Consider the following 24,061-nt stretch of genomic DNA (forward strand, 5'->3'; position numbering starts at 1 on the left):
CAGCACTCGTTTTATAGTTCTGCCTTCTACAAAATACTTTGGCTGTCTTCCACAGACCGGAGTTTGGAGGGAAGTACTGTACGGGTGAGAGGAAGCGTTATCGGACCTGTAACACAAAACCCTGCCAGAAGAATAATCCGACTTTTAGAGAAATGCTGTGTAGTGAGTTTGACACTGTGCCCTACCACAACGAGCTCTACAAATGGATTCCTGTGGCGAACCCCTGTAAGTGTTGCCACACATCCCCTTAGCCCATTTATGAGCTTTTATGTCTTCCAGTAGGGGGAAGCATTTACAAAAAAATACGCCCCCCGTTTTACTGCAGTAAATCCCTGTGAGCTACACTGCCGACCTGTCAATGAGTATTTTTCGGAGAAGATGCTGGACACTGTGACGGACGGAACACCGTGCTTCATGAACAACAACTCAAGGAACATCTGTGTCAACGGAGTGTGCAAGGTAGTGTGGCTGGGTAAGACACTCAGAGAGAGAGAGAGGGGATGTACCTATGAAACATCTTACATCATAAATCCAGGGTGTCCAAACCTTTTCCACTGAGGGTTACCTGAAAAATCAAAAAGGCCAAACAAATTTTATCAGCACATTGTGAGGGAAGAGAATACATATATGAATTGTTACAGTTTACACAGTACAGTACATATTCTGTACAATTGACCACTAAATGGTAACACCTGAGTAAGTTTTGCAACTTGTTTAGTCAGGGTCCGCTCATATCCATTCATATATCATTTCATTTTATAAAAATACTTTAATAAACTCCTTAACTTCAGACACTTCTGATTTTAAGTAACACATGTGTGAGTCTCTAATAAGTTTATGGTTGTGTGTTTCTGTCTTAAGGAAGTGGGCTGTGATCATGGCATCGACTCCAATGCAGTGGAGGATCGTTGTGGCGTGTGTTTGGGTGATGGCAAAAGCTGTGAGACTGTTTATAGGTCGTTTGACAAGGGAGACGGCTTCGGTGAGTTCACCGGAAATTATATTTGAGCAAGTAAAAGTGTAAACTACAGTGAAACCTCCCAGTTTAAAAACTGTCAGTTCCAGAATACTAATCATGAAATTAATCAGTTCCAGGGTCAAGCTGTCGCCATCATACAATAAAACCTTGCAGTGTTTAAAATTTTAGTATAATGAAAAAACGAGTTGACTTTATATTATGAATTGTGTTTTATGTATCCGTTAAACTCCAATTATATTTGCAATCTGCAGAGTATGTGAAAATACCATCTAAATATCCACAAAACACCATAACTTCAGACGACCATTTTGAATATTCCGCTCGCAAAATATTCGGCAATCTCTGGAGAGTCGGGATAAGATGACACCACATGGGAGACTCGTACTGCACAGATTAGTGATACTGAAAATACGCAACAATTGGAAAGTGATGTGCTGTGTATCATTCACAATCCCTTTGTAAGGCAATAACATGTTTGTTTTTCTTTTTTTTATACATTCAAAATCATAAATAAATAGCTAATAATTGAGTCAACGGATCGGGGGTACTCTAATGCGCTCATAAAACCCTCTAAATAACCATTCAAAAACCACCGACAATACTCCATTTACATTTTGTGACCTTAATATTAACCAAGTACTGTATTAGTGATATTGTTATCATAAGCACCAACCCAGACGGCTTATTTTAGCAGCGCATTGATGGCAGTGAGCTAACAGCTAGTTTATGCTGCTATATTGTTGACACACTGACAAGCTTCATCTCAAAACTTCTAAAAGTAAATTCTAGATTATAAATCATGCCTCTCACCTAGTAGTAGATGAATGTGGCTATGTACTGAGAGGCTGGTTGACTTTGACATCCCCCGAGATGGCGAAAAAGACACAAAAACACGCTTGTTGCGGCACATGTGTTCTCTTCGTGAAGATTGTGACTACTTATTCATCTAAACAGGATTATGTGATTGTGTCGTCGGTCGTTATCCCAGCGAGAGCGGACCTTGTGCAGTAGCTGTTTGTTTTATTATGGTGTATAATGGTTAGTTTGTATGTTTAGCACTTAGCAATTCAGCTGTATCAAGTGTTTCACTCAAGCTGCATCCGTTTAGCACTTGGCTTATAAAACTTGTTGCTCATCCTCCTTGTGTTCAGGCTAAAATATATAAGGTTCTGGATCATAATTAGTCCCAAAGTAGTCGCTGTAGGCTCTGATGTAGTAGTAAACGTCATGGATCATGTCAATAAATCAATCAATCAATGTTTATTTATATAGCCCTAAATCAAAAAAGTCTCAAAGGGCTGCACAAGCCACAACGACATCCTCGGTACAGAGCCCACATAAGGGACGTCAATGTGAATGACTATGAGAAACCTTGCAGAGGACCGCATGTGTGGGTAACCCCCCCTCTTTAGGGGAGACCGAAAGCAATGGATGTCGAGTGACATAATATTGTGAAAGAACAATCCTTAGTGCATCTAACATAGTAGTGAGAGTCCAGTCCATAGTGGGGTCAGCAGGAGACCAGCAGGAGACCATCCCGAGCAGCGCAGAGATGTCCCCAACCGAAGCACAGGCGAGCGGTCCACCCCGGGTCCCAACTCTGGACAGCCAGCACTTCATCCATGGTCACCGGAACCGGAATAACCCGGCGAGGAGGCAGAGGAAAAAAGAAAAGAAACGGCAGATCAACTGGTCTAAAAAGGGGGGTCTATTTAAAGGCTAGAGTATACAAATGAGTTTTAAGATGGGACTTAAATGCTTCTACTGAGGTAGCATCTCTAACTGTTACCGGGAGGGCGTTCCAGAGCACTGGAGCCCGAATAGAAAACGCTCTATAGCCCGCAGACTTTTTTTGGGCTCTGGGAATCACTAATAAGCCGGAGTTCTTTGAACGCAGGTTTCTTGCCGGGACATATGGTACAATACAATCGGCAAGATAGGATGGAGCTAAACCGTGTAGTATTTTATACGTAAGTAGTAAAACCTTAAAGTCACATCTTAAGTGCACAGGAAGCCAGTGCAGGTGAGCCAGTATAGGCGTAATTTGATCAAACTTTCTTGTTCTTGTCAAAAGTCTAGCAGCCGCATTTTGTACCAACTGTAATCTTTTAATGCTAGACATAGAGAGACCCGAAAATAATACGTTACAGTAATCGAGACGAGACGTAACGAACGCATGAATAATAATCTCAGCGTCGCTAGTGGACAAAATGGAACGAATTTTAGCGATATTACGGTGATGAAAGAAGGCCGTTGTATTAACACTCTTAATGTGTGACTCAAAGGATAGACTTGGGTCGAAGTTAATACCCAGATTCTTTACCGAGTCGCTTTGTGTAATTGTTTGGTTGTCAAATGTGGTGGTATTATTAAATAGGTGTCGGTGTTGAGCAGGACCGATAATCAGCATTTCCGTTTTCTTAGTGTTGAGTTGCAAAAAGTTAGCGGACATCCATTGTTTAATTTCATTAAGACACGCCTCCAGCTGACTACAATTCAGCGTGTTGGTCAGCTTTAGGGGCATGTAGAGTTGGGTGTCATCAGCATAACAGTGAAAGCTAACACCGAATTTGTGTATGATGTCGCCTAGTGGCAGCATGTAGATACTAAAGAATGCAGGGCCAAGAACCGAACCCTGGGGGACTCCGCACGTTACCTTAACATAGTCCGAGGTCACATTGTTATGGGAGACGCACTGCATCCTGTCAGTAAGATAAGAGTTAAACCGTGACAAGGCTAAGTCTGACATACCAATACGTGTTTTGATACGCTCTAATAAAATATTATGATCGACGGTAATGAAAGCAGCGCTAAGATCAAGAAGCAGCAACATAGATGACGCATCAGAATCCATCGTTAGCAATAGATCATTAGTCATTTTTGCGAGGGCTGTCTCCGTAGAGTGATTTGCCCTGAAACCGGATTGAAAGGGTTCACAGAGATTGTTAGACGCTAAGTGTTCATTTAGCTGCTGTGCAACAATTTTTTCGAGGATTTTCGAGATAAACGGAAGGTGGGACACCGGTCGCTAGATTGCCATGAGGTCAGAATTGAGTTTAGGTCTTTTGAGCAGAGGATGAATAACCGCTTTTTTGAATGCTAGTGGAACAGTGCAAGAGGAAAGTGATACGTTTTTAATATTTAGCACTGATGGACCTAATAATACAAAAAGCTCCTTGATTAGTTTCCCAGGAAATGGGTCAAGTAAACATGTTGTTTGTTTTGTCCCATTTACACATCTTAACAATTCCTCCAATGTTATTTCATCAAAGAGAGAGAAACTATTTTGGAGGGCAGTATCCGTCGTATATACAGTTGTATCTGTGTTAATAGAACCCAGTTGTAGCTGGGATGCCATCCATCCATCCATCTTCTTCCGCTTATCCGAGGTCGGGTCGCGGTGGCAGCAGCCTAAGCAGGGAAGCCCAGACTTCCCTCTCCCCAGCCACTTCGTCCAGCTCTTCCTGTGGGACCCCGAGGCGTTCCCAGGCCAGCCGGGAGACATAGTCTTCCCAACGTGTCCTGGGTCTTCCCCGCGGCCTCCTACCGGTCGGACGTGCCCTAAACACCTCCCTAGGGAGTCGCTCGGGTGGCATCCTGACCAGATGCCCGAACCACCTCATCTGGCTCCTCTCAATGTGGAGGAGCAGCGGCTTTACTTTGAGCTCCCCCCGGATGGCAGAGCTTCTCACCCTATCTCGGCTGCTTGTACCCGTGATCTTGTCCTTTCGGTCATAACCCAAAGCTCATGACCATAGGTGAGGATGGGAACGTAGATCGGCCGGTAAATTGAGAGCTTTGCCTTCCGGCTCAGCTCCTTCTTCACCACAACGGATCGATACAGCGTCCGCATTACTGAAGACGCCGCACCGATCCGCCTGTCGATCTCACGATCTCACGATCCACTCTTCCCTCACTCGTGAACAAGACTCCGAGGTACTTGAACTCCTCCACTTGGGGCAAGATCTCTTCCCCAACCCGGAGATGGCACTCCACCCTTTTCCGGCCGAGAACCATGGATTCCGACTTGGAGGTGCTGATTCTCATCCCAGTCGCTTCACACTCGGCTGCGAACCGATCCAGCGAGAGCTGAAGATCCTGGCCAGATGAAGCCATCAGGACCACATCATCTGCAAAAACAGAGACCTAATCCTGCAGCCACCAAACCGGATACCCTCAACGCCTTGACTGCGCCTATAAATTCTGTCCATAAAAGTTATGAACAGAATCGGTGACAAAGGGCAGCCTTGGCGGAGTCCAACCCTCACTGGAAACGTGTCCGACTTACTGCCGGCAATGCGGACCAAGCTCTGGCACTGAGCATACAGGGAGCGGACTGCCACAATCAGACAAACCGATACCCCATACTCCCTGAGCACTCCCCACAGGACTTCCCGAGGGACACGGTCGAATGCCTTCTCCAAGTCCACAAAACACATCTAGACTGGTTGGGCAAACTCCCATGCACCCTCAAGGACCCTGCCGAGAGTATAGAGCTGGTGCACAGTTCCACGACCAGGACGAAAACCACACTGTTTCTCCTGAATCCGAGGTTCGACTATCCGGCGTAGCCTCCTCTCCAGTACTCCTGAATAGACCTTACCGGGAAGGCTGAGGAGTGTGATCCCACGATAGTTAGAACACACCCTCCGGTTCCCCTTCTTAAAGAGAGGAACCACCACCCCGGTCTGCCAATCCAGAGGTACCGCCCCCGATGTCCACGCGATGCTGCAGAGTCTTGTCAACCAAGACAGCTCCACAGCATCCAGAGCCTTAAGGAACTCCGGGCGGATGTCATCTACCCCCGGGGCCTTGCCACCAAGGAGCTTTTTAACTACCTCAGCAACCTCAGCCCCAGAAATAGGAGAGCCCACCACAGACCCCCCAGGCACTGCTTCCTCATAGGAAGACGTGTTGGTGGGATTGAGGAGGTCTTCGAAGTATTCCCTCCACCGATCCACAACATAGCTGGGATGCATTGTCTTTAATCTCCTTTCTAATGAGTTAAATGTTCTTATTAAAGAAATTCATAAAGTCATCTGCGGAGTGAGTGGAGCTACTGGGAGGAGTCCCTTGTTGGGTTAGCGATGCTACTGTACTAAACAAAAATTGTGGATCATTTTTGTTGAGGTGGATGAGATTTGAGTAATATTTAGCTTTAGCTAAGTTAAGCATGTGTTTATAAGTTATTAAACTATCACTCCATGCTTGATGGTAAACCTCAAGTTTAATCGCGCGCCATTTGCGTTCCAGCTTTTTCATTGACTTCATTGACTCTCAAAATGGCTCAGGAATCTCTGTGAAATTTATATTTTTTTTATCATAAATTTTTATGCGGAAATGTTGGCCCTGCGATGAGGCCGTGACTTGTCCAGGGTGCAGCTGGGATAATAGGCTCCAGCCCCCCTGCGATAGAAAATATGTGGATGGACTTTGTAAGACTTTTAGTATTATAAATCAGATATATATGACAATCGCTTCAATATAGAGGCAACTTGTTTTTCCATTATACTCGTACTATAAAGGTGTACACACACTCGGCCAATCGCATGTGCTCTACGTCCCAGCATGATTCTATGCACATGGAGCGAAATTATAGTATGTTAAAGCAGATTTGTTGATGGTTACTGACACAATTTATAATATACATAAAATACAAAGACTCAAAATTATCAAATAGTCACCGCAAGTTTGCTTGCCTGCGACTAAATTTGTGTGTGTATCATTTAATTTATTCCCTCCTCTCGCAAACATTAATGACAGTGGCAACCTAGCACAAAGTGAATAGTCAGAACGACTCCAAATAAGAAATAGTCCAATAAGTCGGAGATATTAGTGTAATACAGAAAAATAGAAGTGATGGGATGAGCAAATGTCTCATGGTGCGAATGCACAGCACGGGCGCTATTCTACCATGTGCTTAAGAAGAAAAACTTTGCAGTTGCAAACATAAGTCTTTCACTGCGCGCCTTTATCTAAGATGTGCACTCTTGGTGGAACTAACCTGAAATGTGGGTGTTCCCTGTCAAATCCTGCATTGCCTGTATTTTCTCATTGACCTAAGTACTTTTGCCTCAACGTGCTTCTGTGGCTGCAATAAGTCCAGTGCCCCGAGAAGGCGAAACATTATATTGCATTTAGATGTAGTCTACTCCACACGTAACACAATGGTAAAGGAGACCTCCATAAAGCTTTCTAATCTCTTCTGATCGCTTCAATTGGACTATGTTTATACTGCAGGTCAAAGTGGACCAAATCAGATTTTTTCAAAATCAGATTTTTTTCCGGGTGACAAGTAAAATGTGATCTTTATCAGACTCCACTATAAACGCGCACAGGCCCCAATGTGTCCTTGACGTCACTTGAATGTGCAGTTCGATAAAGTGAAAACAAAGAATATTGACTGGATTTCGTAATTGAACAAGGCAGTCGTTACTACCAGAGAAAAATATCGGCGCCACAGATCAGCATGTTAGTGGGTTTGTGCAGTGGCTGTTGTGTATAGGAAGTAGGCAGATAATGGAAAACAACTGCAGGAGAGGAGGAAGAGAATTGTAAAAAGGAAAGCATACACGAATAACGTACCTCGACCAAAGATGACTTAAAAGTTCCAAACAGGTGAATTGCCGTTTAGACTGCAGTCACATTTGAAAAGATCAGATTCCAAACGGATTTGGACTACCTCCTGATGTGGTCCAAATCTGATGCAAAAATATCAGATTTGAAGCATTTGAGGGGAAAAAAACTGTTTTGGTGTCCACCTTCAACATCCATTGGAGGAATAAAGGACCATAATACCACTCCGAATTAACAATCAAAAATCAAAATGCACATCATTTACCAGGCTGTGTCTCTGCTTCACTTGACACCACTCCCACTCTCGCGCATATCCTGCGCATATCGGCCGCATTTGGACAATCGTTCAACACATACAAAGATTTCGGCTGGACCGTGAGGCCATTATTTACTAGGTGACTTTTTCATCGAAAATATATGTAGCGTCTATCAGGCGCTATATATAGGACGATGAGGACGTCACCAATAATGATTGATTTTTTTGACAGTTAATATCAAACTGGCTGCTGTTATGCTTCCCCTCGCAAGCATAGACACACACACACACACACACACACACACACACACACACACACACACACACACACACACACACACACACACACACACACGGGGTGGTGTAGCTAGGTTGGTAGAGCAGCCGTTCCAGCAACTTGAGGGTTCCAGGTTCGATTCTCGCTTCCACCATCATAGTCACTGCTGTTGTGTCTTTGGGCAAGACACTTGACCTACCTCCTCCCAGTGCGACCCACACTGGTTTAAATGTAGCTTAAAGGCTTTGTAGAAGGGGTTTCACTATGTAAAGCGCTTTGAGTGTCTCGAAAAAGTGCTATATTAATATGCTTCACTTCACTTCACACACGCACGCACTCTGCTCCTCCTACTTATAGGACAAACACACACATAAGACTTCGAGGGATTGTCCTGCGGGGGGATGAGGATGCCACTATGTGGCTCCAGTCCTCCTGACTTGTCCCCTGCTCGTCCATCCCTCAATTGTAGCTACATGTTAGACACTTAGGGTATGGGGGGCTTGGGATGGTAGGGTCCCACCATGGCCTTGATGTCCCCCAATTGTAATCGCATTATTAGTCCCTACAAGCATACATATCTCCCTCACGGTACAGTATACACATCAATAGACTTAGACTTAGACTTAGACTTCCTTTTTATTGTCATTCAAATTTAAACTTTACAGTACAGATAGGGTCTGGAGGTTGGCTGTAACGGCTGACCTCCTAATTTTAACTAAAAAGTAAATCATGTACAAAGCCAATAACACAGGGCTGCGCAGAAAAATGCAACAGTACTTCTCAACAAGAGAAGGAAAATACAATCTTAGGAATAGAAGGAACCTAAAACATTGATATTCATGCACAACTTTGAAAGCATTTATATGTGAGATTAAACTATGGAATGGATTAAGTAAATAACTCAAACAATGTACTTATATGAGCAAGAAACAGTACAAGCAGATGGTGTTCACAAAGTATACAAAAGAAAATTTGAAGTAAAATGTATGATATCACTATCAGATACTCATGATGGGACAAAATCATAAGGGTACAATCAAATAGGCTCTGCTTTATCCTATTCTTTTTTAACATTGTTATTTCTTATTTCTCACGACCCTCTGTCCCTCTACTGTCTCTCTCTCTAACCAACTGGTTGAGACAGACAGCCACCCAAAAAGAGCCTGGGTTCTATCCAAGGTTTCTTCCCACAGACAAGTTTTTCCTTGCTTCTGTTGCTTTTCTGTTTTCTTTTTTGAATGGTGCTTGGGCACATGGGTGGGATCAGACAAGCTCTGCTTCTTCCCACTCCTTTTGGGCTGTTGACCACTTGAGCAAAAATGTTTGCTTGTCAAGATTTAATATGTTTCAAATAGAAATACATTGACTGATTGATTGATTAACATTGAGCAAATGCAGCTTAAACTATAAAAAGCCAAAAACAATAAAGCTGGCACTCTTACCCAGGTTGTCTCCCTCTATTGCTCGCCACAGCATCCTTACCAGATAACCAGCCCAAATGTGTAACACTTCAAAAGGCCTAGACATAAGTGCAACACCCCCCAACCCCGCAACTCCCCTGCTGCACAAAAGTAGAAAGACACACACACACCTTCCCACAAACATCATTAAACTCCACACACTCCACTTACAGTTGCTTGTTTCTCTGCCATCTCCCCTCCCATCCACACAAATTGAAAAGCAGGGACAGGGCAGTGCCCCCCACGCCGAACACACACATGCCAACCAATCCCGCAGACAGAGCCCACCCTCTATTAAAGATCAAAGTGAAGCTGTAGTCGTCTGAATGTGCGTGCCCCACAAGCCATGGTGGTCCATATATTGTATTACCTTGCCGTGACTCCCACACCACTTCCTGATTTTGACAGGGTACGTGGATGTGGGGGTGATACCAGAGGGGGCGCGGGACATCCTGGTAAAGGAAACTGAAGAGACAGGTAACTTCCTGGCTCTGAGAAGACAGGGCTCTGAGGAGTACTTTCTCAACGGCAACTACATCATCCAATGGAATGGGGAGTACCTGGCTGGTGGGACCACCTTCTACTATGAACGTAGTGGGAACATGGAGAACCTTACCGCACCTGGACCCACTAGAGAGCCAGTCATGCTCCAGGTACGCCCACCTAAGGATTCCTTGCTTGAAGGATGTCAACATTATAGTAATACTTTGTAATAAAGAATGGGCTCTAAGTTCATCATAGGCATTATGACCCTTTGCATGATAATCCATGCTGTTGTCCAGTTGTTGTTTCAGGAGAAGAACCCAGGCCTTAAGTACGAGTACATTGTTAAAAAGACCAAAGAAACAGTAAATGATGTTGTCAAACCCATGTACTGGTGGAGACATGGCGCATGGACAGACTGCAGCACTACCTGTGGGCTAGGTGGGTCCTGTGTTTGATGTTTAAAGGGATGATTTTTCCTTAAATTTAAAACACTTCCTTGTGGTCTACACAACATGTAGTTTGGAAGAAGATAAGATTGTTCTATAAATATCTCCGACATGTGTCCGTGGTTAGATTTTTTAAATTGTTGGTACTTATGGGGATCCAAGATACACAAAAACAGGTATAAATAGGTAAGGAGTTTTTTTTTTTTTTAATAATAGGGACCCTTTCAGACATTCCGCCTTTCGATAGTGTTTTCTTGTGCCACAAATTAGGATTTTTACCTCATCAGTTAAGGACTGAATTGTTGTGTGGATGCTCAAAAGTTAAAATCCTTTTCACATGAATGTTACTGTACACCTAAAATAATGTTGACATTACCAGAATAATCATTACAGTCAAATTAGATTGTTTTAATGTCAGGTTCTCGGGGGGGCATACTTTTGTATTGTATATGGGTATTGCCGTATTGACCCAAATATAAGTGAATATTTTTTCTTCAAAAAGAAGTCTGAAAAAAACCCATCTTTTTATCTTTGGGTTATGTAGATGTATTATACAGTTCATGCAAACAAGTGGCACCAAATGACTTATCCCCAAGCAAGTCATAGCATTTCCTCCTGTAACTCACACACACCAGTGACTGGCAACAAAGAAAACCACTGGAAAGTTTCTTAAATGTTGTTCGAAAGTTAGCGAATACCAGAGGCTCATCAAACAAGTGTCAAGCAGTTAATATGACATATTTTTCATTGCTTTTTAAAATCCTTCAGTTGGTATTTCACTGATATTCAAAAGATTAAGATTAATTTGGACCTAATTTGGCTCTGCTTTTTTCTTAAAGTTAGAGGGGTCGTCTTATATTCAGGTCATACGGTAATGTAATATGCTGCAATGTATTAACTAACGTTATTATTACCAGTTTATTTAGTTACAATATTTTGTATATTTTTATAACATTTTGACCTAGCAATCACATTTCTCAGCATTTGCACAAAGGCTGGATTTACACTATTTGGTTTAAGTGACTCAAATGTATTCTTTTAAACTATGAATCAGATATCTACCACTGTGATTGCAGTGCAAGTGTAAGTTCAGATATACCCGTCATTGCGATCCGCAGAGCAACATCCAGTTTCTATCTTACTTTGTATTTTGCAGCATCACCATAGAAAAAGCACTTACTTGATATACATTTCAGGGTAATGATTCTTTCTGATCCCAGATAGTATACCTTGATGGTGATCTTCTACCTTTTCGCGATCTATAGTGCATGTCATTTAAGATTCAAGCACCCTAAGTAAGTACCCTAGCCATGGGATACTGCTAGGCCTTAGTGGAGGTACTGTATGCACTGCGTTTTTGCTCCTGTTTGGTTTCGTTCTGCTTTACTGAGTTGGTTTTATTTATAAAACCATCTCATGATCTATAATATCATCTGTAATCACAAGATGATTGTGATTATAGTTTTACAGACTTAGGTGCTAGACCATTTTTCTGTCTGTCTTAGGTGAGCAGCACCAGCCTGCACGCTGCTTCGAGTTGGATTTGGGTGTTGTAGACGAATCTCTCTGTGACCCAGAGAGTCGTCCAGAAGATAGACACCGAAGGTGCAAGACCACAGATTGTCCTGCCAGGTCCAAATCCTCCTGATTCGTGTTTTATTTTTCATCAATCTTTTGGCCGTTCTGTCTCACTTCTCCCTTTGTTTTAAGGTGGTGGGTGGGTCGCTGGCAGCAGTGCACGGCCACCTGTGGTTCGGACAGCTTGCGGAAGCGTACGGTTCTTTGTGTCCGTACAGTTTTGGGTGAGGAAAGGGTGCTCCATCCAGTGGAGTGCAAGCACCTCCTCAAACCTAAACCTGTTGTGCCGTGCAACAGAGATGTACCTTGTGGACAGGATTGGGATGTTGGACTCTGGGAAGATGTAAGTCCTCTTCAGAATCATGTAGGATAATTTTCTCATCATATCATAATCGGCCTTCTTCCCAGTGTCCAGTGACATGCGGAGGAGGAGTTCGCTCCCGCACCGTGAAATGTATGCTGGCACCCAAAAAGCAGTGCGACCTTGCAACCAAACCACGAACCCGGTCTCTGTGTGCTCTGCAGAGCTGCCCAAATTCAAGGCTTCAACGACGTCCTGGGCCTCCTCCTAAATACCGCCGCATTTACCTGCCTAAGAGCCACCCTACTGAGCGTTCTCCCCCACTCACAAGGACCTCAGCCACAGCAGTTACTGCCACAACCTCTAAGATCCCATCAACCGATCATTATGACAATAATGTTGTTGAGAAAAATCAGAGGAAAGCAACAAGTATGGAAAATACAGAAACAGAGGAAAGAGTGGATGTTGAGGAGGGAAGCACACCAAACGTGGTGATGAACAGTCCTGGTTATGACTACATCACAGATGATAGGACACGAGAGGAGGAGGGAATTATCGATCTGGACGTTGGTACTACTTGGGTCAAGAGTTCTCTTAAATCAACCACACCAGTGTCGCATATAATCACACCCACTTTACAAACACGTGGTCCTTGCATGCACACAACCACACAAGCCACCACATCGTCCCTCTTCACCTCGCATGTCACTACCGAGATCACTCATGACAGCAACCCACGCATCTCTTCATACAGCCCCCAGATGCACAAGGTTCCTCTAACTACTCCCATGTTGAAGTTGCATTCGGTTCCACCCAAAACCCGTCTCAACACAACACAAGCTCCATTCCATTCCAGTACTGCAGCATTCCCCCAGATTACCATTAAGGTTATTAAAGTGAAGAAGCCCACAGTGACTACCAAGAAAAGCAACTCTGCCAAAGAAACCCCAACCCATTCCAAAGGCAACCGCTCTGACAGCCAGAATCAGCCAGATTCAAATCCCAGAAGCAGCCCCTCCCAGGACCAGGGAGGGCCAGTCAGTATGGAAGTGTTCTGGGTCGTAGGAAACTGGAGTGAGGTGGGTGCAGACATTTCGGGCCATCATATATTATACCAAGAAAGTGCAGTGCCAGTATTTTCCAAGGATTTAAAAATATGTTTTGTTATGTTCTAATGCTGACCACCCTCCATTGATATTATTATAATTAATTATCATACTGTAGTAAGCTGAGGTCTGCATATTACATGGGTAGGGTTTTTAGATTGAAATTCCTCAAAAGTACACAGCAAGACGCTAAGCAAATTTGAGGATCCTACCAACAACTTCAACTTACTACGATGGTAATTCATAAAATCCCCACATAATTACTGGAGTGTAGTTTGCATGAAAGCATAATAATAATTGAAGATAGTTAAAGGGGCTGTTTGCAACTTGCTCATAGTTAAATTTGCCATACCAAAAAATATAAGAACACCACCGGCAAACGTTTGTTACCAATAGTGGTTGACCAGAACATACATCATTTTGTAAATATCTCTATTTTTCACAATTGCTAATTCAATTGAATAAAAAAAACATGTCAGCCCGATGAATTTGATTGGCGTTCAGGCTTATCACTCACCCTGTCTTTCCAATATGTATGTGCAAAGAGCACGTGCACAGACACAAATGCAGTCTAATAGAAGCAACAAACAATTTGTATATTCTATCATAACAACAACATGACTACAAAATAGGATATGTAACATTAGCTAACAAAGTCGCTATCATTGGCTGACAACACACAAACCTAATGCGCATGTGCGTGTTACGTATGCAAGTACATGCTGTACACTATTACGTCCTAAGAGCCGTAAGTGGACGGGACACAATGCTTACAATACATTAGAAAGTTAGCACCCTCTATGCATCTGTGTCAAGTTTACAAACAGCCCTTTTAATAGTAAAGGTCTGGGAAACTGTAACATTTTGTTGTGGTACTTTATTGGTACACTATTATTAATGTTTGATCAAAAAGGAAGTGCTTGTTGTATTCAAAATGTCCAAATTCTATGTTTAACTGTGATATTGTGTATGATTTGTCCTCGCACATTCTAAAACTAGTTTAACTGAATAATATAAATTAGATGTGAAAATGACTATTAATACTATTATTTCTGGTCCTTCGGCGTTCCACACTTGCTGGCATTAGTTTACCCAGCTGTTGTGCTTAGCTAGTCTGGACGCTGCAATATTATACTGTACTCCTTGGTCTTCGCTTTGCTGTAGTGGACCATTTATCCTGATGCCTTCAGTCTCCACTTGGATACAATTTTCCAATTCCATATTTTATATCTCATTCTGAATAATGCATTTAATATAGCTTAGCTTTCACAGTTTCTCATTGTACGGTTGTGAGTTGAGTCAAGCCGTATCTGTACTATGCAGTGGAAAAGCGACATAAGCCTGCTAGGATGAGCTCCAGCTTTCCAATGCACAGAACAAACGGTAAAATTAAATGGATAAATAATAAATGGTGGATGAAATCCTTTGTTTTTGTCTGTCCCACTCCAGTGTTCAACAACATGCGGGATTGGTGCAATATGGAGGACTGTCACTTGTAGCTCCCAGAAGGACAAGGATTGTGAAATCACAAAAAAACCAGAGCCTGCCCGCACCTGCCATCTACAGCCATGTGCCACGTGGCAAAGTGGCAGCTGGAGCAAGGTAACATCCTCTAGTCCTTAAAATACTAAAAAAAACTCCAATCTATCAATATACAGTATCTGATAAATGTTGTCCACAGTGTCCTGATCATTGTACGGTAGTGGGTAAGCGGTACCGGGATGTCCAGTGCGTTGATTCCCAGAGTCACCGTCCTCTTCGACCCTTCCATTGTCAGGCGGTGTCGAGCAAACCTGTCAGTGCTTTGATCTGCCCCCTAAAGGCCTGTGTAGACTGGAGCATGTCACCCTGGGCACCAGTATGTCCTGTGTAATGGCATATGTGTACACAAATACAGTTAATTAATTACTTCTCTAACTCAGTGCACCGGGAGCTGTGGTGTGGGTATGAGGGAACGGCTGGTGTACTGTCCAGTGCCTCATGGTTGCGGCGCCACACTGAGGCCAAATAGCACCGAAACATGCAGCCTGAAGTCCTGTACCCTTTGGACGACAGAAGAGTGGGAGCAGGTCTAAGACAGACAATCATATATAACAGGGGTCGGGAACCTTTTTGGCTGAGAGAGCCATGAAAGTCAAATATTTTAAAATGTATTCCCGTGAGAGCCATATAATATTTTTTAACACTGAATACAACTAAATCCGTGCATTTTTAAGTAAGACCAACATTTTTAGAGTATAATAAGTCTCTTATTCTTTTTAATAACATTGTTATTCTGAAGCTAACCAATAATAAATAAAATACTTCTTCCCATTAATGCGACTTCTTGAACAGGTGTGGTAGAAAACGGATGGATGGATTAAAATGCATGAGAATGTTTTATATTTTGTACGTTATTTTTAACACTGTGATTACCAGCGGAATTATTCATTACTTATTGTGTTAAGCAATGTCAGCTAAGATGTATCTGAGAGCCAGATGCAGTCATCAAAAGAGCCACATCTGGCTCTAGAGCCATAGGTTCCCTACCCCTGATATATAATGTGCATTTTCCATCATAAAAAGGAGGCTGCAAAAGTGTATGTTATGACTCCACAGTGCTCTGTAAGCTGCGGAGGAGGTCAGCAGCTGCGTGACGTCATCTGCGTGAGGGCTGAGGATTCTAGTGTGATGCCAGACAGCCTTTGTGAGAAGATGTCCAAACCAGAAGTGTTCAGGAAGTGTAACACGCAGGAATGCCGCTCTACCACAGGTTGGTTACAAACATCTTGCTTTCAGTTGGCCTTGAATTAGCTATATTCCCTCTTTAACAGGTCCAGTTTGCAGAAAGAACACAATGTCCTCTCGCTTCTGCGACAAGCTGAAGCTGCTAGGTCGTTGCTCTTTCAGGTCGGTGCAACGACAGTGTTGTGTCACCTGTAGGTCATAGACGGGTATATCCTCTCACTGCACCTCCCAGCTACTGTTATTCGTCAACGCGGAACAGGAAATATTTGACCGACAGTGGAACCTCTAAAGTTGGTGATGCTGGTCGACTTTCCATTTGTTTGGATTTGCAATCTTTCTTATATCGTGAAAATGATCTGTTCCGGAGGAGGCAACCTTCAGTATTTGCACAGAAAATGTTTTAAAGTGTAAACATTTGGCAAATCATGGCCATCATTAAATGTTTTCTTCACAGCCATTGTTGTTTACGTGACACAAAGCACAGTTTTGAAAGTAACACTTTGGTCAAGGCAGTTCAACACAATGGTTCAGGGGACCACATTTTTTTAAAGCAAAAGACCAGAAGCCGGTATTGTATTGTCCTGCCAACTCATTGTCTTTTTAACAGAGCAATACTAATAACAAAGGTTGTCTATATAATGAGCGTATTTCTTACTAGTAACAGTAAGATACATTAAAGACACATTAATGTCAACAAAAATGCACAGGACTGATTCACCTGGTCAGAAGTAGAAAAGTTACCAAAGGAGTGTACAGTAAAAAATTGTCTCTACTGCGAGAAACATGCATTGTCTCTACTGCTCATTTAAGGTCTTCTGCAAAAAAAAAAAAAAAAAAATTCTGTAAGTGTAAACAGAAATTACTTGCGGGTCAGTCTGATCTTCTATAGTTGGAACCCGATTCACTTGTTTTAACTGGCTGGCTTTAGGTGGTTGCTGAGTTGGTATCTAACGTAACAATGTTGACAGTTTTGACTCTAAAATATTTGACAACTTCTGAAAATCTTGCCCATATGTATTAACTGCAGACCCATTTGACTTTAGAGGTTCTACTGTATTTCACTGAGAACACTATATGATGTTAGCACTAACGTTTAGGCTGATTCCTCAGCAGGGTGCAAACTGTACACTACATGAGGTGCAGTGGTAACCACTTTAGTATGCCATAGCAATACCGCAAGCACAAATTTTACTTACTCATAAACTGGATGATGTACACGTATTTTATTCATTTAAATGTTTTTGTGCGTCAAAGGTGCTTTGCCTTAACCGGTACTGATGCTGAATGTGTATTTTAAACTGGCAAAAGCAGAGCAAAGCATGTAAAAAATCATATTTGTATCTGTCCTTTTTTATACTGTAGCATTTAGTGTGGTAGTCTTTGTTCTCATTGTGTTTTCAAATATTGCGCTGGGACTGTGTGTTTACATCAATCAGAGGGAAAGTTTCAACAACTACTCTTAAAGTGACTGTTTGCAATTTGTTTAAAGTTACTTTTTTCAAACCCCAAAACACAACAAGAACCCCACGGCTAGCTTATGTTACCATTAATGGTTTAAAAGAAAACATTAAAAAAGTTTATATTTTTCACAATTATATGGAATAAAAATTGTTTGTCGGCCCAAGAAAAAGGCTGGTGTTAATGGCTGTTGGCCACCGCTATATCTGGAGCTCTGAAGCAATTAACAATTTGCAGTCATGTTGTCATTTTGATACGCTATACCATATTTTTCGGACCATACGGCGCACCGGATTAAAAGGCGTACTATTCAGGTTTATCTTCATACAAAAGGTGCACCGGATTATAAGGCGCATTAAAGGGGTCTCTTTGTGTTGGCCATGTGATGACGGCCCGATAGGGACAAGCGGTATAAAATGAATGGATGGATGGATAAAGGGGTCATATTACGATTTTTTTCTAAATTTAAAACACTATCTTGTGGTCTACATAACATGTGATGGTGGTAGCTTTCTGAGCGTCTCTTCGGGATGCGCCGTTTTGTGGGCAGTCTTACCTACGTGGCTCACCTTCAGCAGCGTCTTCTCCCTGTCATCTTTGTTGTAGCCGTGTAGCGTGCAAGTACGGGAGTCGAAGAAGTGTCAAAAGATGGAGCTAACTGTTACTTAAATCAATAACGAAGCATCAAAATGGATGAATGAATGGATCTTCTCATCCGTGGCTCAATAATGCAACATCAACGCCGGAAATGTGTCCGACCGGAACCTTCTAATAACTAAAGTTCCGTGGGTGAATTATGTAAACCCACTACCGTTTTTAGCGCTTTGATAGCTAGTCTACTGACAGACATAAGTAAGAACTTTACGCTACTTTATACTAGAAATGGCAACAACGGAAGATGAATGCCACATACTGTAAGAAGATAGAGAAAAAGAAGAAGCATATGACTACAATGGCGGACGCGCGCACATTTTCAGGACTTATGCAGATCAGCTGGTACATCAGCTGGTACCAGAAGGTTTTGTATAATATTGCGAAACAAAACGCCAGGTAATATGTCTGCTAATAGGTACCATTTTGCGGTCCTTTTACACACACCATAATAATACTCGTATGTTTAATGCGCCGGCAATCCATCAAGCGGTGTGGCTTCGTAGCTTACCGAAGTCATATTAAAAACATTTGGACAAAGTTTTGAGCGTCGTGTGTAAGGTTCTATATTATTAATGGAACATTTAAAGTTTTGGTGTTGTTTACTGGCGCCACACGTATCTCTTATGTACAACTGCCATCTACTGGTCACACTTATCATTACACCATGTTCCAAATAAAATTGCTTCGAAGTCGGTAAGCACAACCAGAATTATGCCGTTCATTAGGTGCACCAGGTTATAATGCGCACTGTCGATTTTTGAGAAAATTTAAGGATTTTGAGTGCGCCTTATAGTCCGAAAAATACAGTACCGGTACGTTAAATGATAGTTGGTATGAGTAGCTGGACTTTGCCAAATCGCTATCATGAGAACAAACATAATTAATATGTGTGTGTTTAGTGGGCCGTAGTTTATGTTCTCATAAATATAACGCTCCAATCCACAGCACTTTCGAAAGTTAGCACTCTGTAGGCAGCCATGTGAGGGTTGCAAACAGTCACTTTAAATGAACTGCAGAACTCTGTAGTTGAATCTGTGATGCTCCTCAGGTGTGAAAGTGACCAATTAAAAAAAAGAGGCGTTGCGGGTCATCCCTCTCAGGTCCCCCAAAACCAGATGGCTACTGTTTTTGTATGATCTTGTACATATATTCTCTATCAATAAATGTATACAATGTTTGTGCTTACCATTTATGACATAATATCCTTGACGGGTCATTCCAACAAGGACAACTCAGAATGCCCAATCCTGATGCAGGATGTGTAACATCAACCTCAGCAGCACAAAGCTCAGGTTCAGGGATCAAGTTCATCCGGCCAACATTTTCCCCAGGTTTCCTCTGTGCCAGATAACCAGACACGGATTAAAACAAGCATCATGCATTTGCTGTTATTCAAGTCAGACACCAAGAGTTGGTCAGCACTAATGGAAGTAGTAACACATTACTGGGTCAACGTGGAGCATCAACTCTTCCTATCAGTGAATGTGTTTGCGTGTTGTCACGGTGAGCCCATCCTGCTGCATTGTTTAACACAGCTCTTGTCATGTTATGTCAGAGTGTTGCTTCATCTGACTGTTTGCATAATAGGCCCTAGAAGAGTTAGCTTACACACATTCATACAGTGTACCAAATACTAATTACAGTACATTTCAAAATTGAGTGGTAACGTGTTTGCTAAAGCTGTCTTTATAGGATTCAACATAAGGTGACAGATTCCATCCCATCCATCCATTTTCTACCGCTTGTCCCTTTCGGGGTTGCGTGGGTTGCTGGAGTCTATCTCAGCTGTATTCAGGCAGGCAGAAGGCGGCGTACACCCCGGACAAGTTGCCACATCATCGCAGAAGGTGACAAATTATCTTTCTATATTGAAACATATTGCAGCATGATAAAAGTGTATCGAAAACTTAAAAAAACAACAACACATTTTTACATCAGTTCAAGAATGTAAAAAAATGTTACCTTGAAGACTGACTTTTTTTTTTAGCATGCACACTATTATTATTATGCTTTGCATAAGTAAAATACTGTACTTAAATCTTAGGCTAATCCATTATAGTGTACCTGTCAACTATTATACGCTAACACACATATTCATGTAACACAAGTAGTCAGTATTGTTTAGTAGTAAATGCTAACAATGTTAACGTGACAAAGTGCTAACTCTAATCAACTGTTTCAATGCAGTTACACTACTGTAATTACATTACTAAACACTGTTTTGACCCTCAAAGACTGCCATATTCTTGCCTATAGCGACTGGCCATGTAGGCTAACAGCTGCTAGTACACAGTTTAGAGCAATTTTTCTCAACCATTGTTGGGCCGGGAGCGCCTCCTAAAGGACCACCAAAAATATCTGTTTTTCAGCTGTGGTCCGCAGCGGTACGTAATACACTTTTCCAACACTTGTGGACGTAATGACAATCTCAAACAAACAGAAAATGGGGGTCTATTTAAAGGCTAGAGTATACAAATGAGTTTTAAGATGGGACTTAAATGCTTCTACTGAGGTAGCATCTCTAACTGTTACCAGGAGGGCATTCCATAGTACTGGAGCCCGAATAGAAAACGCTCTATAGCCCGCAGACTTTTTTTGGGCTCTGGGAATCACTAATAAGCCGGAGTTCTTTGAACGCAGATTTCTTGCCGGGACATATGGTACAATACAATCAGCAAGATAGGCTGGAGCTAGACCGTATAGTATTTTATACGTAAGTAGTAAAACCTAAAAGTCACATCTTAAGTGCACAGGAAGCCAGTGCAGGTGAGCCAGTATAAGTATATATATACCGTATTTTTCGGAGTATAAGTCGCACCGGAGTATAAGTGGCACCTGCCGAAAATGCATAATAAAAAAGGAAAAAAACATACATAAGTCGCACTATGAAAAAAACTGCGACTTATAGTCCGAAAATTACGGTATGTAAGTATATAGTTATATAAAGGTATATACAGTATAGGCGTAATATGATCAAACTTTCTTGTTCTTGTCAAAAGTCTAGCAGCCGCATTTTGTACCAACTGTAATCTTTTAATGCTAGACATAGGGAGACCTGAAAATAATACGTTACAGTAGTCGAGACGAGACGTAACGAACGCATGAATAATGATCTCAGCGTCGCTAGTGGACAAAATGGAACACATTTTAGCGATATTACGGAGATGAAAGAAGGCCGTTTTAGTAACACTCTTAATGTGTGACTCAAACGAGAGAGTTGGGTCGAAGATAATACCCAGATTATTTACCGAGTCACCTTGTGTAATTGTTTGGTTGTCAAATGTTAAGGTGGTATTATTAAATAAATGTTGGTGTCTAGCAGGACCGAAAATCAGCATTTCCGTTTTCTTGGCGTTGAGTTGCAAAAAGTTGGTGGACATCTATTGTTTAATTTCATTAAGACACGCCTCCAGCTGACTACAATCCAGCGTGTTGTTCAGCTTTAGGGGCATATAGAGTTGGGTGTCATCAGCATAACAGTGATGTTTGTCCTCAAAATTCTACAGACAATACCCCATTATGACGGTATAGCTCGTTTGGTAGAGTGGCCGTGCCAGCAACTTGAGGGTTGCAGGTTCAATCCCCGCTTCCGCCATCCTAGTCACTGCCGTTGTGTCCTTGGGCAAGACACTTTACCCACCTGCTCCCAGTGCCACCCACACTGGTTTAAATGTAACTTAGATATTGGGTTTCACTATGTAAAGCGCTTTGAGTCACTAGAGAAAAAGCGCTATATAAATATAATTCACTTCACTTCACTTCACATGACAAAAAAAAAATTTATGTTGCAAATGTATTAATAAACTAAAAAAAAATCACATGTACAAAACCCAAAACCAGTGAAGTTGTCACTTTGTGTAAATGGTAAATAAAAACAGAATATAATGATTTGCAAATCTCTTTCAACCTATATTCAATTGAATAGACTGCGACGACAAGATACTTAACGTTTGAACTGGAAAACGTTATTTTTTGCAAATATTAGCTCATTTGGAATTTGATGCCTGCAACATGTTTCAAAAAAGCTGAAACAAGTGGCGAAAAGACTGAAAAGTTAAGGAATGCTCATCAAACACTTATTTTGAACATCTCACAGGTGAACAGGCTAACTGGGAAAAGGTGGGTGCCATGATTAGGTATAAAAGCAGCTTCCATGAAATGCTCAGTCATTCACAAACAAGGATGGGGCGAGGGTCACCACTTTGTGAACAAATGCGTGAGCAAATCGTCCAACAATTTAAGAACAACATTTCTCCACGGGCTATTGCAAGGAATTTAAGGATTTCACCATCTACGGTCCGTAATATTAAAAGGTTCAGAGAATCTGGAGAAATCACTGACGTAAGCGGCAAGGCCGTGACCTTGGATCCCTCAGGCGGTACTGCATCAAAAAACGACATCAGTGTGTAAAGGATATCACCACATGGGCTCAGAAATATTTCAGAAAACCACTGTCAGTAACTACAGTTCGTCGCAACATCTGTAAGTTAAGTGCAAGTTAAAACTCTGTAATGCAAAGCTACCATCCGGATTGTTATAGGCACAAAGTTCAAAAGCCAGCATCTGTGATGGTATGGGGTGTAACTTACACATCTGTGAAGGCACCATTAATGCTGAAAGGTACATACAGGTTTTAGCAGAGGTGTGGACTCGAGTCACATGACTTGGACTCGAGTCAGACTCGAGTCATGAATTTGATGACTTTAGACTCGACTTGACAAAATGTGAAGAGACTTGCAACTCGACTTAGACTTTAACATCAATGACTTGTGACTTCACTTGGACTTGAGCCTTTTGACTTGACATGACTTGACATGACTTGCCACTTTCCCCAAAATCCAAAGCTTAAAAAGTTATTTGGGAGCGCTCCGTATTTTTCATTTTCTTCGTCTGTCTATCAGCGTGTTATTCCTGTCAGCTGGTGTGCTGTCAGTACAACAGCCAATCAAATTAGATATACGTTGTTTTCATCACACAGCATTCATCCAATCAAATTGCAGGACAACCAATGAAGAAGAGTTGTCCAACAACGTGCCAGTGATAAACAATTATGTTAAAGTGGGTTTCGTTCGGGTATAAAAACTACGACTTGGTCAACAAAAAACGAATTGCGGTATGCAAATCACGCAGTTCGAATATTACAGACGGAGACGCAACAACTTCCAACTTCGTTCAACATTTGAAGTTGCACAAAGAAGGGTAAGTTTTGAATGTAAGATAACGTTTATTGGCTAAGTAACGTGACTTTTATTTGCTGTGTAGTTAAATCAGTGAGGCTGCAAACTCACTGCTAACGTTATAACCATAGACATCTTATAAGTAGACGCAGCATCGAACGCTACTGCCGACTGGCGCAGACGAGGCGCGTGGCCGCCATCTTGGAGTGGTGATCCGCTCCACTCAGTGCAATTCATTTGGCAGGGGCAATGAACTGTCAGCGCATTTAATTCATTTTACCTCACTGAATACGACTGATTTTCACCCCCTTTTTTGTCATACGTGTAGCCATGATAACAGACACATGTTTTGGCGTGTTTTATTATTCATAGTTTGCTTAACAGTAATATAATATTCTTATACACTATAAATGACCAGACGTCCGAGATCAAAACTGGGAATATAATCCCAGAGAAGGGGGAAAAAAACGGTAATCTATTTTTAAATTGAAGAAACAATATGATTAGGTTATATATACATATGTGTGTATCCTACATAAACAATGTATGAATACATTAGATATCTATATATCTTAGGGAC

At 42.0% G+C, this 24,061-nt stretch overlaps 1 protein-coding gene across 3 annotated transcripts in view; it reads left to right on the forward strand.

Moving 5' to 3' along the window:
* Positions 1 to 16,645, forward strand: part of adamts12 (ADAM metallopeptidase with thrombospondin type 1 motif, 12) — a 46,692-nt gene extending 30,047 nt beyond the window's left edge. For all 3 annotated transcript variants that reach the window (XM_061928691.1, XM_061928689.1, XM_061928692.1), the window contains 13 exons: positions 56 to 225; positions 326 to 459; positions 862 to 982; positions 9,957 to 10,201; positions 10,331 to 10,472; positions 11,986 to 12,112; positions 12,191 to 12,401; positions 12,467 to 13,438; positions 14,915 to 15,067; positions 15,147 to 15,323; positions 15,388 to 15,534; positions 16,064 to 16,217; positions 16,279 to 16,645. In XM_061928691.1, the coding sequence (XP_061784675.1) occupies positions 56 to 225; positions 326 to 459; positions 862 to 982; positions 9,957 to 10,201; positions 10,331 to 10,472; positions 11,986 to 12,112; positions 12,191 to 12,401; positions 12,467 to 13,438; positions 14,915 to 15,067; positions 15,147 to 15,323; positions 15,388 to 15,534; positions 16,064 to 16,217; positions 16,279 to 16,394 (2,869 nt within the window). In that variant the 3' untranslated portion in view covers positions 16,395 to 16,645. The remainder of the gene's footprint in view (positions 1 to 55; positions 226 to 325; positions 460 to 861; positions 983 to 9,956; positions 10,202 to 10,330; positions 10,473 to 11,985; positions 12,113 to 12,190; positions 12,402 to 12,466; positions 13,439 to 14,914; positions 15,068 to 15,146; positions 15,324 to 15,387; positions 15,535 to 16,063; positions 16,218 to 16,278) is intronic.
* The last annotated feature ends 7,416 nt before the right edge of the window (positions 16,646 to 24,061 follow it).

This window comes from Nerophis lumbriciformis, linkage group LG33 (genome assembly GCF_033978685.3).
Source record: "Nerophis lumbriciformis linkage group LG33, RoL_Nlum_v2.1, whole genome shotgun sequence".
NCBI classification, from domain to species: Eukaryota; Metazoa; Chordata; class Actinopteri; order Syngnathiformes; family Syngnathidae; genus Nerophis; species Nerophis lumbriciformis.